General features: G+C 44.4%; 1 protein-coding gene across 6 annotated transcripts in view; it reads right to left on the bottom strand.

Annotated features, from left to right (window-relative positions):
- Nucleotides 1-375: 375 nt before the first annotated feature.
- The window catches only part of XRRA1 (X-ray radiation resistance associated 1), a 117,077-nt gene continuing 104,266 nt past the window's right edge, over nucleotides 376-13,186 (bottom strand). For 5 of the 6 annotated variants that reach the window (XM_072610835.1, XM_072610838.1, XM_072610836.1 and 2 more), the window contains 6 exons: nucleotides 11,378-11,496; nucleotides 7,365-7,616; nucleotides 5,821-6,010; nucleotides 2,187-2,302; nucleotides 1,653-1,758; nucleotides 376-917 (listed from right to left, as the gene is read on the bottom strand). In XM_072610835.1, the coding sequence (XP_072466936.1) occupies nucleotides 661-917; nucleotides 1,653-1,758; nucleotides 2,187-2,302; nucleotides 5,821-6,010; nucleotides 7,365-7,616; nucleotides 11,378-11,496 (1,040 nt within the window). In that variant the 3' untranslated portion in view covers nucleotides 376-660. The remainder of the gene's footprint in view (nucleotides 918-1,652; nucleotides 1,759-2,186; nucleotides 2,303-5,820; nucleotides 6,011-7,364; nucleotides 7,617-11,377; nucleotides 11,497-13,186) is intronic. The other variant, XR_011967396.1, reaches the window with a different exon arrangement.

Genomic DNA, 13,186 nt, shown 5'->3' with positions numbered 1-13,186 from the left:
ACCCTTCATTTAGCTAGGCTGGTCTTCTTATGCCATACACACTTCTGGTGCAGGAGAAAGAACACTAAATTTGGAATGCCAAGACTGGGTTGAATCTCAATTCTACCTCTTCCCACTTGTGTGTACCTAGAAAAGTCAATCTCCTTTGGTTTCAGTCTCCTCATTTGTAAAGAGTTAGCCTAGATGATTTATAGGATCTCTTCTAGCTCTAAAGTCTAACATCCCATTTGAAATCTATAGGTTGGTTGGATCTTCCAGAGTTCATGCCCCCATAGCATAGTTTTCAAGATCCTGGAGTTACCTCTATGTCCTAAAGAGATATTGGAGGGTGATGGATGGGTGTTTCTATGAGTCTATAAAACAACTGAGTCCAAATGTGAGCAGTGTGTGCTGTTTATTGTAGCTGGTAGGTGTAATACCCTGAGAAGCGACCCTGACCCCTTAAAGGTGAGTCCTGGGTGGGCGGGGTCACTGGGTCTTCTCCAAGACCAAACCTCACCTGGTAAGTTTGACCTACTCTCTTCCCACCCACCCCCCATCCCCACCCAATAGTTTGCCAGGGACCTGCAGGTGTCTCTCAGACCACAGTCCTGGGAGAACTGACCTGGGAGGGGCAAGACCCCAGAGAGAGGTGAGCAGGTGGACAGCCCCTGAGAAGGTCTAAACATAGTCCTTGTTCTCTGCATCCTCCTCTTCGTCTTCACACTCTTGCAGAAAACCTTGGATTTCCAACAGCCTCTGCCGGCTGTCCATCTTTTCCATCTCATCAAAGTTTGGGGCTTGATCAAAGACCTCCTTCAAGGAGCTCCTCACCACTCTCTTGTACCTGGCCTTGAACTCCTTCAGGAGGTGCTGGGCCTCCCGATACTGCTTCTGATCCTCCAGCCTGCGTTCAGCGCGCTTCCGCAGAACAGAGCCTGGGAGCAGAAAGGGACATCTCTCTACAGCTTCTATGCCTGCCCTGGTGGGGATGCCCCTGGTCTGAAAGGTTTCCATACGATAAAGACTTGGACTCTACTCCTGTCTCTTCCACTAACTTGTTCTGTGACCACAGGCAAGTCACTTTATCTCTCTAGGCCTTAGTTTCCTCATCTGTAAAATAAGTAGGTTGCACTAAAGCCCCTTCCAGCTCTGGCCCTTTTTCATCCCATGACTAGATGGTCTCAAAGATCCAATAAGCATTCCTCAGGAATCTAGCTCCTCTCCCCTCACCCAACATCATTTCTTCCTCCTCCCCTCCACCCCTTAGCCTCCACATTTCCCTTTTTTCAAGATCAGGGAGAAAATTAATCTCCCTAATCCAGGATGAGGCATGTGCATATGTGTGTATGTCTGGAGTGCAGGGGTGTGGGGATGTAGGCTACTTTCTTACAGGGGCTTCAGTCTCTATGGCCTCTTGAACAATGAGAATTTAGGCAGTGTTTGTTTACTATGGAGTTTTCCTTTCCAAAACCAGTGCTGTCTACTCTCCCCTTCCATCCCATAGAGGATCAGCAGTTCCAAGTTTCACGGGGCATTGGGGAGCCCCTGATTCACTCTTTGGAGCAACATAGTCTACCATCCTCCCCACTCCTATTCCTGTGGACGCTATTCAGGTATCTCTAGGCTTAGGGGTGGTGGGAGCCTTTGGGTGAGGGCAGGGAAGGACATACTTAGTGGATTGTCCACTATTTGCTGGGGGTTCCTCATTTGATGCAAGATTTCCTCCAATAACTGTTCTCGGGTCTTCCGAGGGGCAGGAATTCTACTCCGAGGGACCTGTATGTTGGAGGAGGGGATGATATGTTAGATGAGACATATCCCTGCCCCATAACTGACCCAGAGTCCTCTCCCAAAGTGCATCCTCTGGCCTGAGTGATAGAGGTAAAACAACCCAGTTCCACTGAGAGGAGGCTATGAGCTCACAAACATCAGGCAGTACCCTTACAGGAAATGAGATGGGTTCCCTGGTTTCCACTGGGGGAGAAAGGGAGAAAGTCTCCCAGGAGCGGAGGAAAAGGAGACCCTCAAATGAAGGGGAGACACATGCAAAATGGAGGGAGAAAAAGAGCAGGACCCAGGGTAGTAAGGAAGATTAAGGACAAAGGGAAGATTCCTGGAACTGAGAGGGAGACACACAGGGGAATTGGAGGGGCACGAGAGGCCTTGTTCCTTTTTTAGGAAAAAGAACTCTGTGGCCCATTTACCTGCTTTTCCTTGGGGCAGTAGGGATTTTGGAAAGCATCAAGCTTGGCCCTGGAGGAGCGATAGATCAGCGGGTGCTTAAGCAAATTGTACAGGGCCTTGACATTCTGTTGGATTCCTAGGGCCACAAGGATGTGCTCACTCAGCACCTGGACCTGTTCAGAGAGAGGTGACTCCTCTCCCTGGAAGCTTTACTTAAGTGATTGACCCTGGTGGGTCATTCTAAATAGCACATCCCCTTTCCCTGTCCCAGTTAGAACCAGTAATGATAGTAATTAGAGTTCACATCTATCTGGTGTTCTATAATTTTTAAAATGTTTTCCTTGTAAATACTCCATTAAAGAGAAAGTGCAAGTCTTGTAACCTGCATTTTAGAAATGAGGAATCTGAGACACAGACAGAAGGAATAATATACCCATGGTCGTATAACTGGTAAGTGGCACAGCTGGGACAGGAGGTGCCCTGGCTCCATGGGTCTTTCTGCATTAGCAGAAGGCCTTTCTTAAGCAGCTGTCAGCTAATTACTCCACATCCCTCCCCTATCATGTTACCATGAGATATTTGTAGTTTAGTAGAGGATTGTACAGATAAAAAGGCCTTCAAGACCTAGAGTTCACCAGGCTGGTCTGAATGGTAGATACCTCTCCCCTCCACATCCCCATCCAATATTTCCCCTACCACCTGTCATAGGTAACTGCCCCTGATTTCTTCTTCTGTCTCCTTTGCTGGATCTTTATCCAGGCAGAGTCCTCTAAGGGTAAGTATCCCCTAGGGTTTTGTTCTGGACCCTCTTCTCTTTTCCCTTTATACTACTTCACTTGATGATCTCATCAGCTTCCATTTTCAATCATCATCTCTATGCTGATGATTGTCAGATCTGCTTGTCCAGCCCGAATGTCTCTCCTGATCTCTAGTCCTGAATTGATGCAGCTTATTGGACATCACAAACTGGGTGTCTTGTAGACATTTCTAACTCAAAATGTCCAAAATGGAACTCATTATCTTTTCCCCTAAACTCTCCACCCTTTCCATATTTCCCTATTATTATAGAGGGCAACATCATTCTCCCAGTCCCTCAGGCTAAGAACACAGATGCTGCCTTCAACTCCACTCTCTCACCACCTCTTATTCAATCTTACCAAAGCCTGTCCATTATACCTTTCCAACATCTCTCACACATGTCCCCATCTCTCCTCTGACACTGGCACCATCCTGGTGCAGACCTTCAACATCTCCCACCTGGATTATTACAATAGGCTGCTGGTGGTTCTGCCAACCTCAAGTCTCTCCCCACTCCAATCCTTCTTCTGACCATCCAGTACAGCTGTCAAATTGATCTTTCTAAAGCTCAAAAGGTGTGTGTGTGTGTGTGTGTGTGTTTGTATGAGAGAGAGAGAGAGAGAGAGAGAGAGAGAGAGAGAGAGAGAGAGAGAGAGAGAGAGATCATCCCTTTATTGAATAAACACCTATTACCTCCAGGACTAAATATGAAATCTTCTATTTGGTGTTCAGAATTCTTCATAACCTGGCCCCCATTCTACCTTTCCTATGCCATCTTATACTTTACCTACTGCATCCAGTTGGTCCAATGGCAACGACCTTCTGGCTGTTCTTTGCACTCCATCCCCTGACTGGTCATTTTCTCCCACTGTCCTCTGTGCTTAGGATTTTTCTTAACCTTATCTCCACCTTTGGCTTCCCTGGATTCCTTAAAGTCCCAGCTAAAATCCCACCTTCAACAGGAAGCCTTACTGCTTGTGCCTTCTCTCTATTGATTATCACCAATTTATTGTGTGTAGAGCTTATATGTACATAGTTTGCATATTGTCTCCCTTCCCCTGCACTAGACTGTGAGCTCAGTGGGATCAGAGACTGTCTTTTGCCTTTCTTTGTAGGTCCACTACTTAGCATGGTCCTTGGCACAGAGTAGGTGCTAAATGAATATTTACTGAATGGTTTTGAGTGGATGCTGAACCTGTGTACCTTGAACTTAGGGTAACTTTCAGGGGTCCACTATTGGGAGTGGCCTGAGCTACATTCAAGATTATCTGTGCCAAGTGCCTCTCCATCAGAGCAGGAAATCTAGAGTTCACCAGAGTAGACAAACTTGGGGTACGAAGACATGTCATCCTAACTTCCACCTTCCCAAAAGCCTAGATCTCTCTGAAAGGAAAAAAATGACAGCCCCAGCATTAAAGGTAAGTATAAAACTCAGAGTGGGAGGATGGGGGAGGACAGCTTGTATCAGACCAATGGGCGATCACAGCTCAGAAGCTCCTGCCAATATTTCCTTCACCAGACCAACCAGAGGACACACTAGTCCAAAGCAGTCATTTAACTGAAGAGCACAGCAATATAAAATCCCCTCATACCAGGTCTGTATACATAAGAATCCCGGTAATAATTATATACTTAGTGGCACAGTGAATAGAGCAGTGGACCCGGGGCTAGGAATCCCCATGTTCAGATCTGGCCTCAGACCTTTAGTAGCTGTGTGACCCTGGGTGAGTCACTTAGCCATCTACCTCAGTTTCCTCATTGGTAAAATGGAGTTGATAAGAGCACCTACCTCCCTGATTTGTGAGGACCAAATAAGATATTTGTAAAGTGCTTTGCAGACCTCAAAGTGTTATGTAAAATGCTAGTCTATGTATTGCTGTGCATGTGCGTCTGAAACCCTTTAAGATTTACAAAGAACTTTTTCTCACAACAACCCTCTGAGGTAGATAATGCTACTATTACTGACCCACTTTTATAGATAAAGAAAGTGAGGTTCACTAAGGCCAAGTGGTTTACCCACAATTACCTGGCAAGTTAGTGTCAGAGCCAAGAGCCTTTACCTTTGTCCTGTACTTATAAACAGGTTTGTGGGGAGCTTTGCTTTGACAAGGTGGGACTAGGATCCAGGCCTCTTGATGCCAAGCCCAGGGCTCTTCCCACTTCTCTACACTATCCCTGCACATAGCAAGTGCTTAATAAATATTGACTCTTTTCCTGATGTATACATAATGGCTTCCCAGGGAAGGGAATGTTTCAGGAGCTAGAGAACCTAGGTTAGCTCTGCTGACCTTCTGGTGTGACCGTCCCTTCCTGTCTTGGTCTTGGTTTCTTTATTTACAACAAGGAGAGGGTTAATCTATGACAGAGGATCCTAGGATGCCTTTAAGTCATTTCCCATTTCTGAATGTTCAAGTTTCTCATTTGTATAATGGGATGAACTAGGGGGAATTATTGCTGAAGTCCTCTTCTAGCTCTAAATACTGTGAGCCTGTTGTGGAGAGGAGGGTCAGTTAGTGCAGTGGTAGAGTGCTGGGACAGGAAGACTCATCTTTATGAGTTCAAATCTAGCCTCAGACACTTACTAGCTGTGTGAGGGCAAGGCACCTAACCCCATTTGCCTCAGTTTCCTCATCTGTAAAATGGGCTGGAGAAGGAAATGGTAAACCACTCCAGTATCTTTATCAAGAAACCCCAAATGAGGTCACAAGAGTCAGAGGAGCTGGGCCTCTCCACTTCCATCTCTCCCCTCCCTCCATCAGATGATATGATTGTGAGCTGATTCAGTCCAGATACTATTGGGGATTTGAATATCTTTGGAAAATGGCCTGGTGGGCTGGCTCTCATGGTTCCACTCACCCATGGGCTCCACGAAGTTGGGGTCAGGATTTGTCTGGAGCAGTTCCTCATAACCTTTGTACTTCTCTGGGATGGGGGTACTTGGTTTCCTTGGCTTCTTTGCCTCTCTGTCCTTGTCCCTCATTTTCTTATCCTCTTCCAATGACTTGGTTTCCTTGTGGCTCCTGGGAGTTCTCTGCACGCTGGTCACCTTTAGGTGGTGGATGGAAGAATTAGCTACAGAGGCCTTTGGGACTCTCCTCCCTCACAGGCAAACACAGCCTCAACCCCTTCCTGGAGCTCCCTTTGAGGACCCAATATGGAGGCATCCTGAAGGAAAGTGTGGCACAGAGAAAAGATCTCTGCCTTTGGAATCGGAAGAGCTGGGTGCAAGGATTGGTTTTGCCACTTACTAGTTTGACCTTCCCTCAGTCTTGGCCATTGCTTTATCTTTTTGTAAAATGAGAAACTTGGACTGGATCATCTCTAAGGGATTTTCCAGCTTTTCTGTTTCCCATTCTAGGAATTCTAGAGGGGTAGGAGGTGAAGATGAGGAGAGGGAAGGAATGAGTATTTAAAAATTATTCTAAACCCTTTAGTATGGTCTATTGAACAAAGATCTTTACTTCTCTTCAACTTGGCAATCAAGGCCCTCCCTAATCAACATTCTCTCCTGCCTTAACCCCTCCTGATCCCCCTCACATTCTATGCTCTAGGCAAACTGAATGACCTGACATTTTCAGACATGGCCTGTTCTTTTAGGTCTCAGTGACCTTGTCCTCACCATTCTCTGATTCTCCCATCTCTTGAGGCAGCATCCTGAAATCCAAACTCCTATAGGTCAATAAAACAGTTAAATCCTCCTCCACTACGGCCTCTGAATCTTCTGCAGCCTCAGAATAGTGGTTCTCAAGAGGCTTGGGAGGTAATTACCAGGGTCAGATGGCAAGCATAAGACACAGGAAGGAGTAAGGTGAGGTTGACTTGTTATGCTCATAGGCTTAAGAAGTAAGGACTATGGACAATAGAAGGTTTCTGTGTCTGTAGTAGGAAGGTCAAGAAAAATTCTGTATTAGGATACTAGAACTTTGAGCTGAGGGGATATAAAGGTCATTTAGCCCAGCATTTGGAAAATCACAGCTGGTCAAATTGCACCTGCCTGTTTGTATACCTCTGGAAAGTTAAGAATTGACTTTTACATTTCAAAATAAAGTTTTATAATATTTTAAAATGTGAAAAAAATCTTAGCTTGTGGGAAGCATAAAAATGCCCTCTGACCAGAATCTGCTGATTCCCTTTAGCTCAAATTCTTCATTATACAAAGGAGGAAACTGAGGCCCAGACAGGTTCCAGGACACAGCCAATAAGAAACAAGGCCAGGATCTGAGGCCAGGTCATCTGACTCCAACTGCGGTGATCTTTCTGTTACCAGGTTATCTGACTCCAAATGCAGTGATCTTTCTGCTACCATGTTACATGTTATCTCTCTCAGAGGGAGGATCTGGCTGGGCATAGGATCCATTGGCACAGAGAATAGAGATCATCTGGACTTGAGCCAGGAGCACCTGAGTCATGAAGAAGGATTCTATGCTCTTCACATCGTCATCCGACCCTGTCTCAGAACCACTCGTCTCATTGGATGTGTCTGATTTCAGAGAGCCCTCTCTGGTGAAGCCAGTGGATGTAGAGGAATGGATAGGTGGGAGAGGTGTGAAGGTCCGCCTAGACATAGGTGGGGCTGGTGTATCTGGTACTTCTTGAGTTGGCAGGTCTATGATGATGGGGGCCTTCGGGACCTTCGGAATTTGGGTTCTCACCTGTCAAAACATCCCCACCCCCATAATAACAACAGTCACTTAACAATTACAAAGCACTTTCTATAACCTCATTTGATCCACTCTAGCATGAATGTGGCACTATTGTCCCCATTTTAATGATTAGTGAACTGAGGCCCAGAGAAAGGAAATGATTTCACCAAGGTCACATAGGATGAAAGTGGCCAAGCTGGAATTGGAACCAAACCTCCCAACACCAATTCTAGGACTCTTTCCTTACTGTACCTCTAAGCATTTACTGAATCAAAGTATATCAACTCCATCTTTTGTCCTTAAGATCCACAAAAGTTTTTTTAAAAGCCCTTACTTTTACTACAATGTAAGTTTAAGTCTTATTTGATTATTTTGTTGAATGATGATATAAAAATGGAAAAAAATTGACTGGCTTCTTGTTTGACAGTTGGAAACATGGGGCTCCTGAGTTGTCCCTGAACCTGTCTATATAGGACTGTTTCAGGAAGGAGGGGAGCCCTACCCAGGACAATGCAAGGTATTAGTAAAAGCTGGATATGGGACATGCAAGTTTTTGCAATAAAAAATACCTAAGCTTCTGGGAAGCAGTTTATGTAAGACAAAGTAGGAAGTCTCTGGACCTCTTTGAAATTTGGCTTCTTAATCTCTAGCAGATTCCCTGCCATTTGAAATTTCATATTTTTCATATTAGCCATTTAAACATTGGTGATCTTCAGCTTCTGACTGTTTAGCTTTCTGATGATGTCCAGTCTCCTCCCTGATCTTTTGGGTCCTTCCTCAAGTAAGAACCATCTCCCCCAACCCTCTTTCCCACCCAAGAGTTTTCTTGTTTTCTGACCTGTGTTAAGCAGAGCATAAAAATATGGTGGGGCCCTCAAGGTAGGGAGAGAATTTCTTTGTGGTCAGAATCTGCTGTTTACTGCTTTCAAAACATGGTAAATTTTCTTGTTTTAAAGCAGTGAAATGGGACACTAGCCAATGAACTTTGGCAATCCTTATGAGCAAATATAGAGTGCTTACCTGATGCAATTCCCATGTGGCATACATAGACATTGTGTAGCTGGTTCCAGTCTGCTAACCACATGGTGAAGAGGAGCCTCTTTGATTGGCTGTTCAGCAAAAACTAAGGGTTTATTTTTAAGGTACTAGGCAACTTTATGGTTTCTTAGAACTACTAAGCTGGACTGACTGGTTAAGAGCCCTAACACGAACTCTATTCCTGAATCTCGTGGGGGCTTGCTCTCCTGACCTCTTCAGACTCACAGGGTTATCTCTTCTAAACCCCTTTCGCCTAAAAGGAAAGGACAAAGGGCAAGATAAAGGACCAATGCCCATATCCCTAGGCTGTATGCTGGACTTCTCCCAGAATGGTCTCTTTTCTCTAGAATGCTACCAGGCAGGATGAAATTAACCAGAGAGGGTAAGGGCTCCGGGAAACTAATATACCTCTCAATTCCAGTCATCCAGCCACAGATAATCAAAGAGTCTCCTCTCTTGATCATGAGGCTAATAGACCAGATTCAGTTACCAAATGACAGTGTATGTTCCTAAATCAGCTCACAAGGACAGGGCTTGTCTGCCATTCCCTATCATGCCCACCATGTCTTAGCCTTATGTAGGCTCAAGAGGAGAGAAGTAGGTTCAGACTTGTTTATAACCTCTCAGAGACCAGGGTAGGAGAGGAGAGAGTGCTCTGTAAGTTGGGAGAAAAATTATGACCAAAGTAGGGAAGGGTTTCTTTAAAGAGCAACTGTATTTACATTAGGGATCAGTAATTCTGATAGTCTGACCTCAGAAGGCAAATGATAAAGTGAAGAGATTTAGTTATCCAGTATTATGGAAACCCTGTTGCATGTGATTTGGGCAGGTGGTACAGAATAATGGGAAGAATACTGGGTGTAAGGCTTTGAAGATGTAGGGTCGAAGCTTGGCTCTGACACTCATTAGCTACGTTGGCCTACAGAAGCCACCTGATGTCTCTGTATCTTAGTAATTCTCTGCAAAACAGGAAAACTAATACTTGGTCTTCCTATCTGATTGGGGCTTTTGTTTTTTATAATTTCATAAGACTTAGAAAGAAGAAACTTTCTCTACTGATGCAAATTCACAACTGGTCTGCACCCAGAGACTTAAAGAGTTGCCTAATTGGTCCTCTTTGAAAATGAAGGACAAACAACAAGGGTGCTGAGAAGTTAGAAGACCTGAGTCACAAAGTATGTATCTGCATCAGGACCTGAGCCAAGATCTTTGTTTTACTCTAAGGTCTGCTTTGAAAATATTTTGTAAAATTGGAAGTCCTAAGTAAATATGAATGACTATTCTTCTCGCCTACATGCACCATTGGTATCCATACAACATCAAGAGATTTAAAGGAAGTTGAGTGGATCTTTTCCTTCACACCCAATAGAGGACACTATCCATCCATATCACCTTTGTGTGACCCTTGTTTGTGCCCACGCATATATTCTTTATTGAGGGAGAAGAGGGAAAATCCATTCAACTTCCTAGGGACCTTCCTCTAAATCTCTTTGATGTATGGATATCGATGGAGGGCTGTCCATGGATCAGCCAACTTTCTTTTCCAGTCATGTATCTCCTTTATTCTACTTCTCCTGCACAACAATTTGATGATAATACAATCTAGCCCACACCTGGGTCCACTGATGGCCACCATACCTTTACTCATTGCCTTTTGGGAGACCCTCAATGTTAATCCTTCATTCTGTGTTATTATAGGACTTGTGGTATAGCAGCAGCATCAGAAAAATATTGTTAGAAAGATGAATTTTTGTCATTAGGGAGTGGGTCTCCTGTCACTTGAGAGTTTCAAGGAGACATTGAATGAGGCCCTGTCAAGAAGTCTATAAGAAAGAATTCTTTGTTTGGAAGTTAAACACTAGATGACCATGAAAGCCCAGACAGAGCTTCTAGCTCTGAGTTTTTGTGATTCTATGAAAGCCAGGCTATCTTGCATTTGAGGTCATGTAATAATTTGACCAGCGCAGTAAAACCCCTCTGATATAATTGTACATGGTTCCCATAGCTTTAATTTTATTAGAATCTTTTGTTCTCTAACCCCCATAAATACCTAAAATCCTGCTATTGAAGAGCTATTCTTTTGGTCTTAAAAGCTTTTTAAACTCCTGTGAGCCTCCTGTTAAACTGTATCTACACCTTTCAGGGGTAGTATATGGGGAAGATTAGCTGATGGCTAGCTAAGGGAGGTAGTATAGGCTGCAGAAAAAGGACCTTGGATTGAGAGTCAAGAACCAGGTTCTAGTATAAACTCTACCCCTAATTAGCTATGTAACCTTGGGTGAGTCATTTCCCCTTTCCTTACCAGTAATATGAAGTAGTTGTATGGGCCTGTCTAGCTCTAATATTCTGTGCTCTCTGTTCAAAAGTTCCTTCCAGATCTGATAATCTACAACACATATGTCACAGAATATTCCTCTCAGGGATATCTACATTTTTATGGAACAAGTGGCAGACTAATGTTTGGTCTAAAGAAATGAATCTCTAATGGTGGAACTAGGGGTTTTCTCATGTACCTTAAGGCTGAACCTTTCAGGTACCCTGATGAGAGGGTGGGGAGGGGGGATAAAATCAGATACCATGATAAAAGGATTAAGACCACCCTGCTCATACAGGTTATCTATAGTGGTGGGTCCATTCCTGGGCTAGCCCCTACAAAGAGGAATGTCCTGTGGCCTCCCCATCCTGGGCCTTCCTTTGATAAACCAACAGGAGCCCTGTGGACCTGTCTATACCTTCCGGTTGGACTTCTGAGGAATTAAAATGTGTGGACGCTTGAGCTTCTCAGTAGGCTTTCGAATTAAGCAGATCCCTAGTCTTTTCTGGAGGAAGCTGTACAGCAAAGGTGGATCACCTGTTGGAGAGAAGAAACACAGATGTGCCTTGGTCACTGTTCTGGGCTGGGCCAGAGGCACAGGGTCATACACAGGACCTTGACCAGGAGAAACCATCTACTCTTCCAACACATACACCTAGGCTAATCCATGCTCGCTCTCTCTCTCTCTCTCTCTCTCTCTCTCTCTCTCTCTCTCTCTCTCTCTCTCTCTCTCTCTCTCTCTGTCTCTCTCTCTGTCTCTCTCTCTGTCTCTCTCTCTCTTTCTTCCCCCTCTTCTCTCTCTCCTCTCTTCTCTCTTTTTCTCTCTCTCTTTTGTCTCTCCTGTTCTCTCTCTCTCTCTCTCTCTCTCTCTCTCTCTCTCTCTCTCTCTCTCTCTCTCTCTCTCTCTCTCTCTCTCTTCCTCTTGCCCTGCTCCCTTCTTGTTGAATTCCTAGTCACAGCTCAATCCTACTCTTATACCTGCCAAACACACACTAACCATACTGTCTTGGATCCTTTAGGCACTAACCTTGTGATAAATAGACCATCAGTGAAGAATTACCTCTCCTGTTGGTTTTTATCAGCTAGCTGGCACTATACTGTGTCCAAAATGGGCCATGTCTCTAAAATTAGATGCTTTTGAGAGGGGAAAAAAGTATAATTATATTCCAACGCTGGGAAAAATGTCCTGAAAAAAATAGAGCCTATTAAAGGCCATGCTCAGGTTTTACTCAAGCCAGAGTTTGTAAAATAATGTGACTTCTCTGTATTTCTCTCTAATTTCTCAGTGTATGTACTTAGTGATCTGTATGTTGTCTCCTCCATTAGATTGTGAGCACCTTGAGGGCAGGAACTACGCCTTTCTTTGTATGCTCAGTGATTAGCACAGTACCTGGCACACAGTAAGTGCTTACTTAATAAATGTTGGTTGTCTTAGCTCAGCTGGACTTTACATTCATCACTCTCATTTGAGCCTCACAACCACCTTGTGAGCTATGTGCCATTATCCACATTTTATAGAGGAGGAAACAGAGGTTCAGAAAGGCTGACTCTCTTGTCCAGAGACACAGCCAGGGTCAGAGGCAGCAGCTGAACCCAGATCCTTCTGATGTGAAGCCCAGCTTTCTTGCCACTATTTTCTACTTCTTCACTTAAACTGACTTCTATTACCAGTCCTCCTTTGTCTCCACTGACTTATCACTCATTTTCTGACCCCTCAACAAAGAATATTCCCTCCAAATCTCTTATCGACTCCTCTGTTTATATGTCTATTCTCTCCCTTGACAAGCTCATTCACTCCCAGAGTTTTAGCTCCCACTTTAATACAGAGAATTCCCAAATAAAGAGCTATAGTCCTGATGTCCCCTTCCCTGCTCCAGCCCTCCCCTCTACCTGCGAATAGAACTTCTTCACCCAGTGTTCCCACTGGCTCCACAAACTCTACATGCACAACAAGATTATCTTTCCACTTAAACCTGCCCATCAGTCACCCTTCCATGTTGGAACCTTAAGATAATAACTGCTTGACTTGCCTTAATGATAATTTCATCCTTCAATAGGTGGAGAAGCAAAGGAAAAATCTATTCTGTTGCTGTGGTGGAAATTATGGGAACCTTGGTGTGGGGGTAATTGGAAGGGGAGGTGAGAAGTGATCATATCTTCCCAGACTTTGCGATAGAAAGAAGACAAAATTAAACGCATAGGCATGCACCCTAGGTTTTGGGGAAAT

Source organism: Notamacropus eugenii, chromosome 5 (assembly GCF_028372415.1).
Source record: "Notamacropus eugenii isolate mMacEug1 chromosome 5, mMacEug1.pri_v2, whole genome shotgun sequence".
Lineage (NCBI taxonomy): Eukaryota > Metazoa > Chordata > Mammalia > Diprotodontia > Macropodidae > Notamacropus > Notamacropus eugenii.
This window is presented reverse-complemented; position numbering and strand designations above follow the sequence as displayed.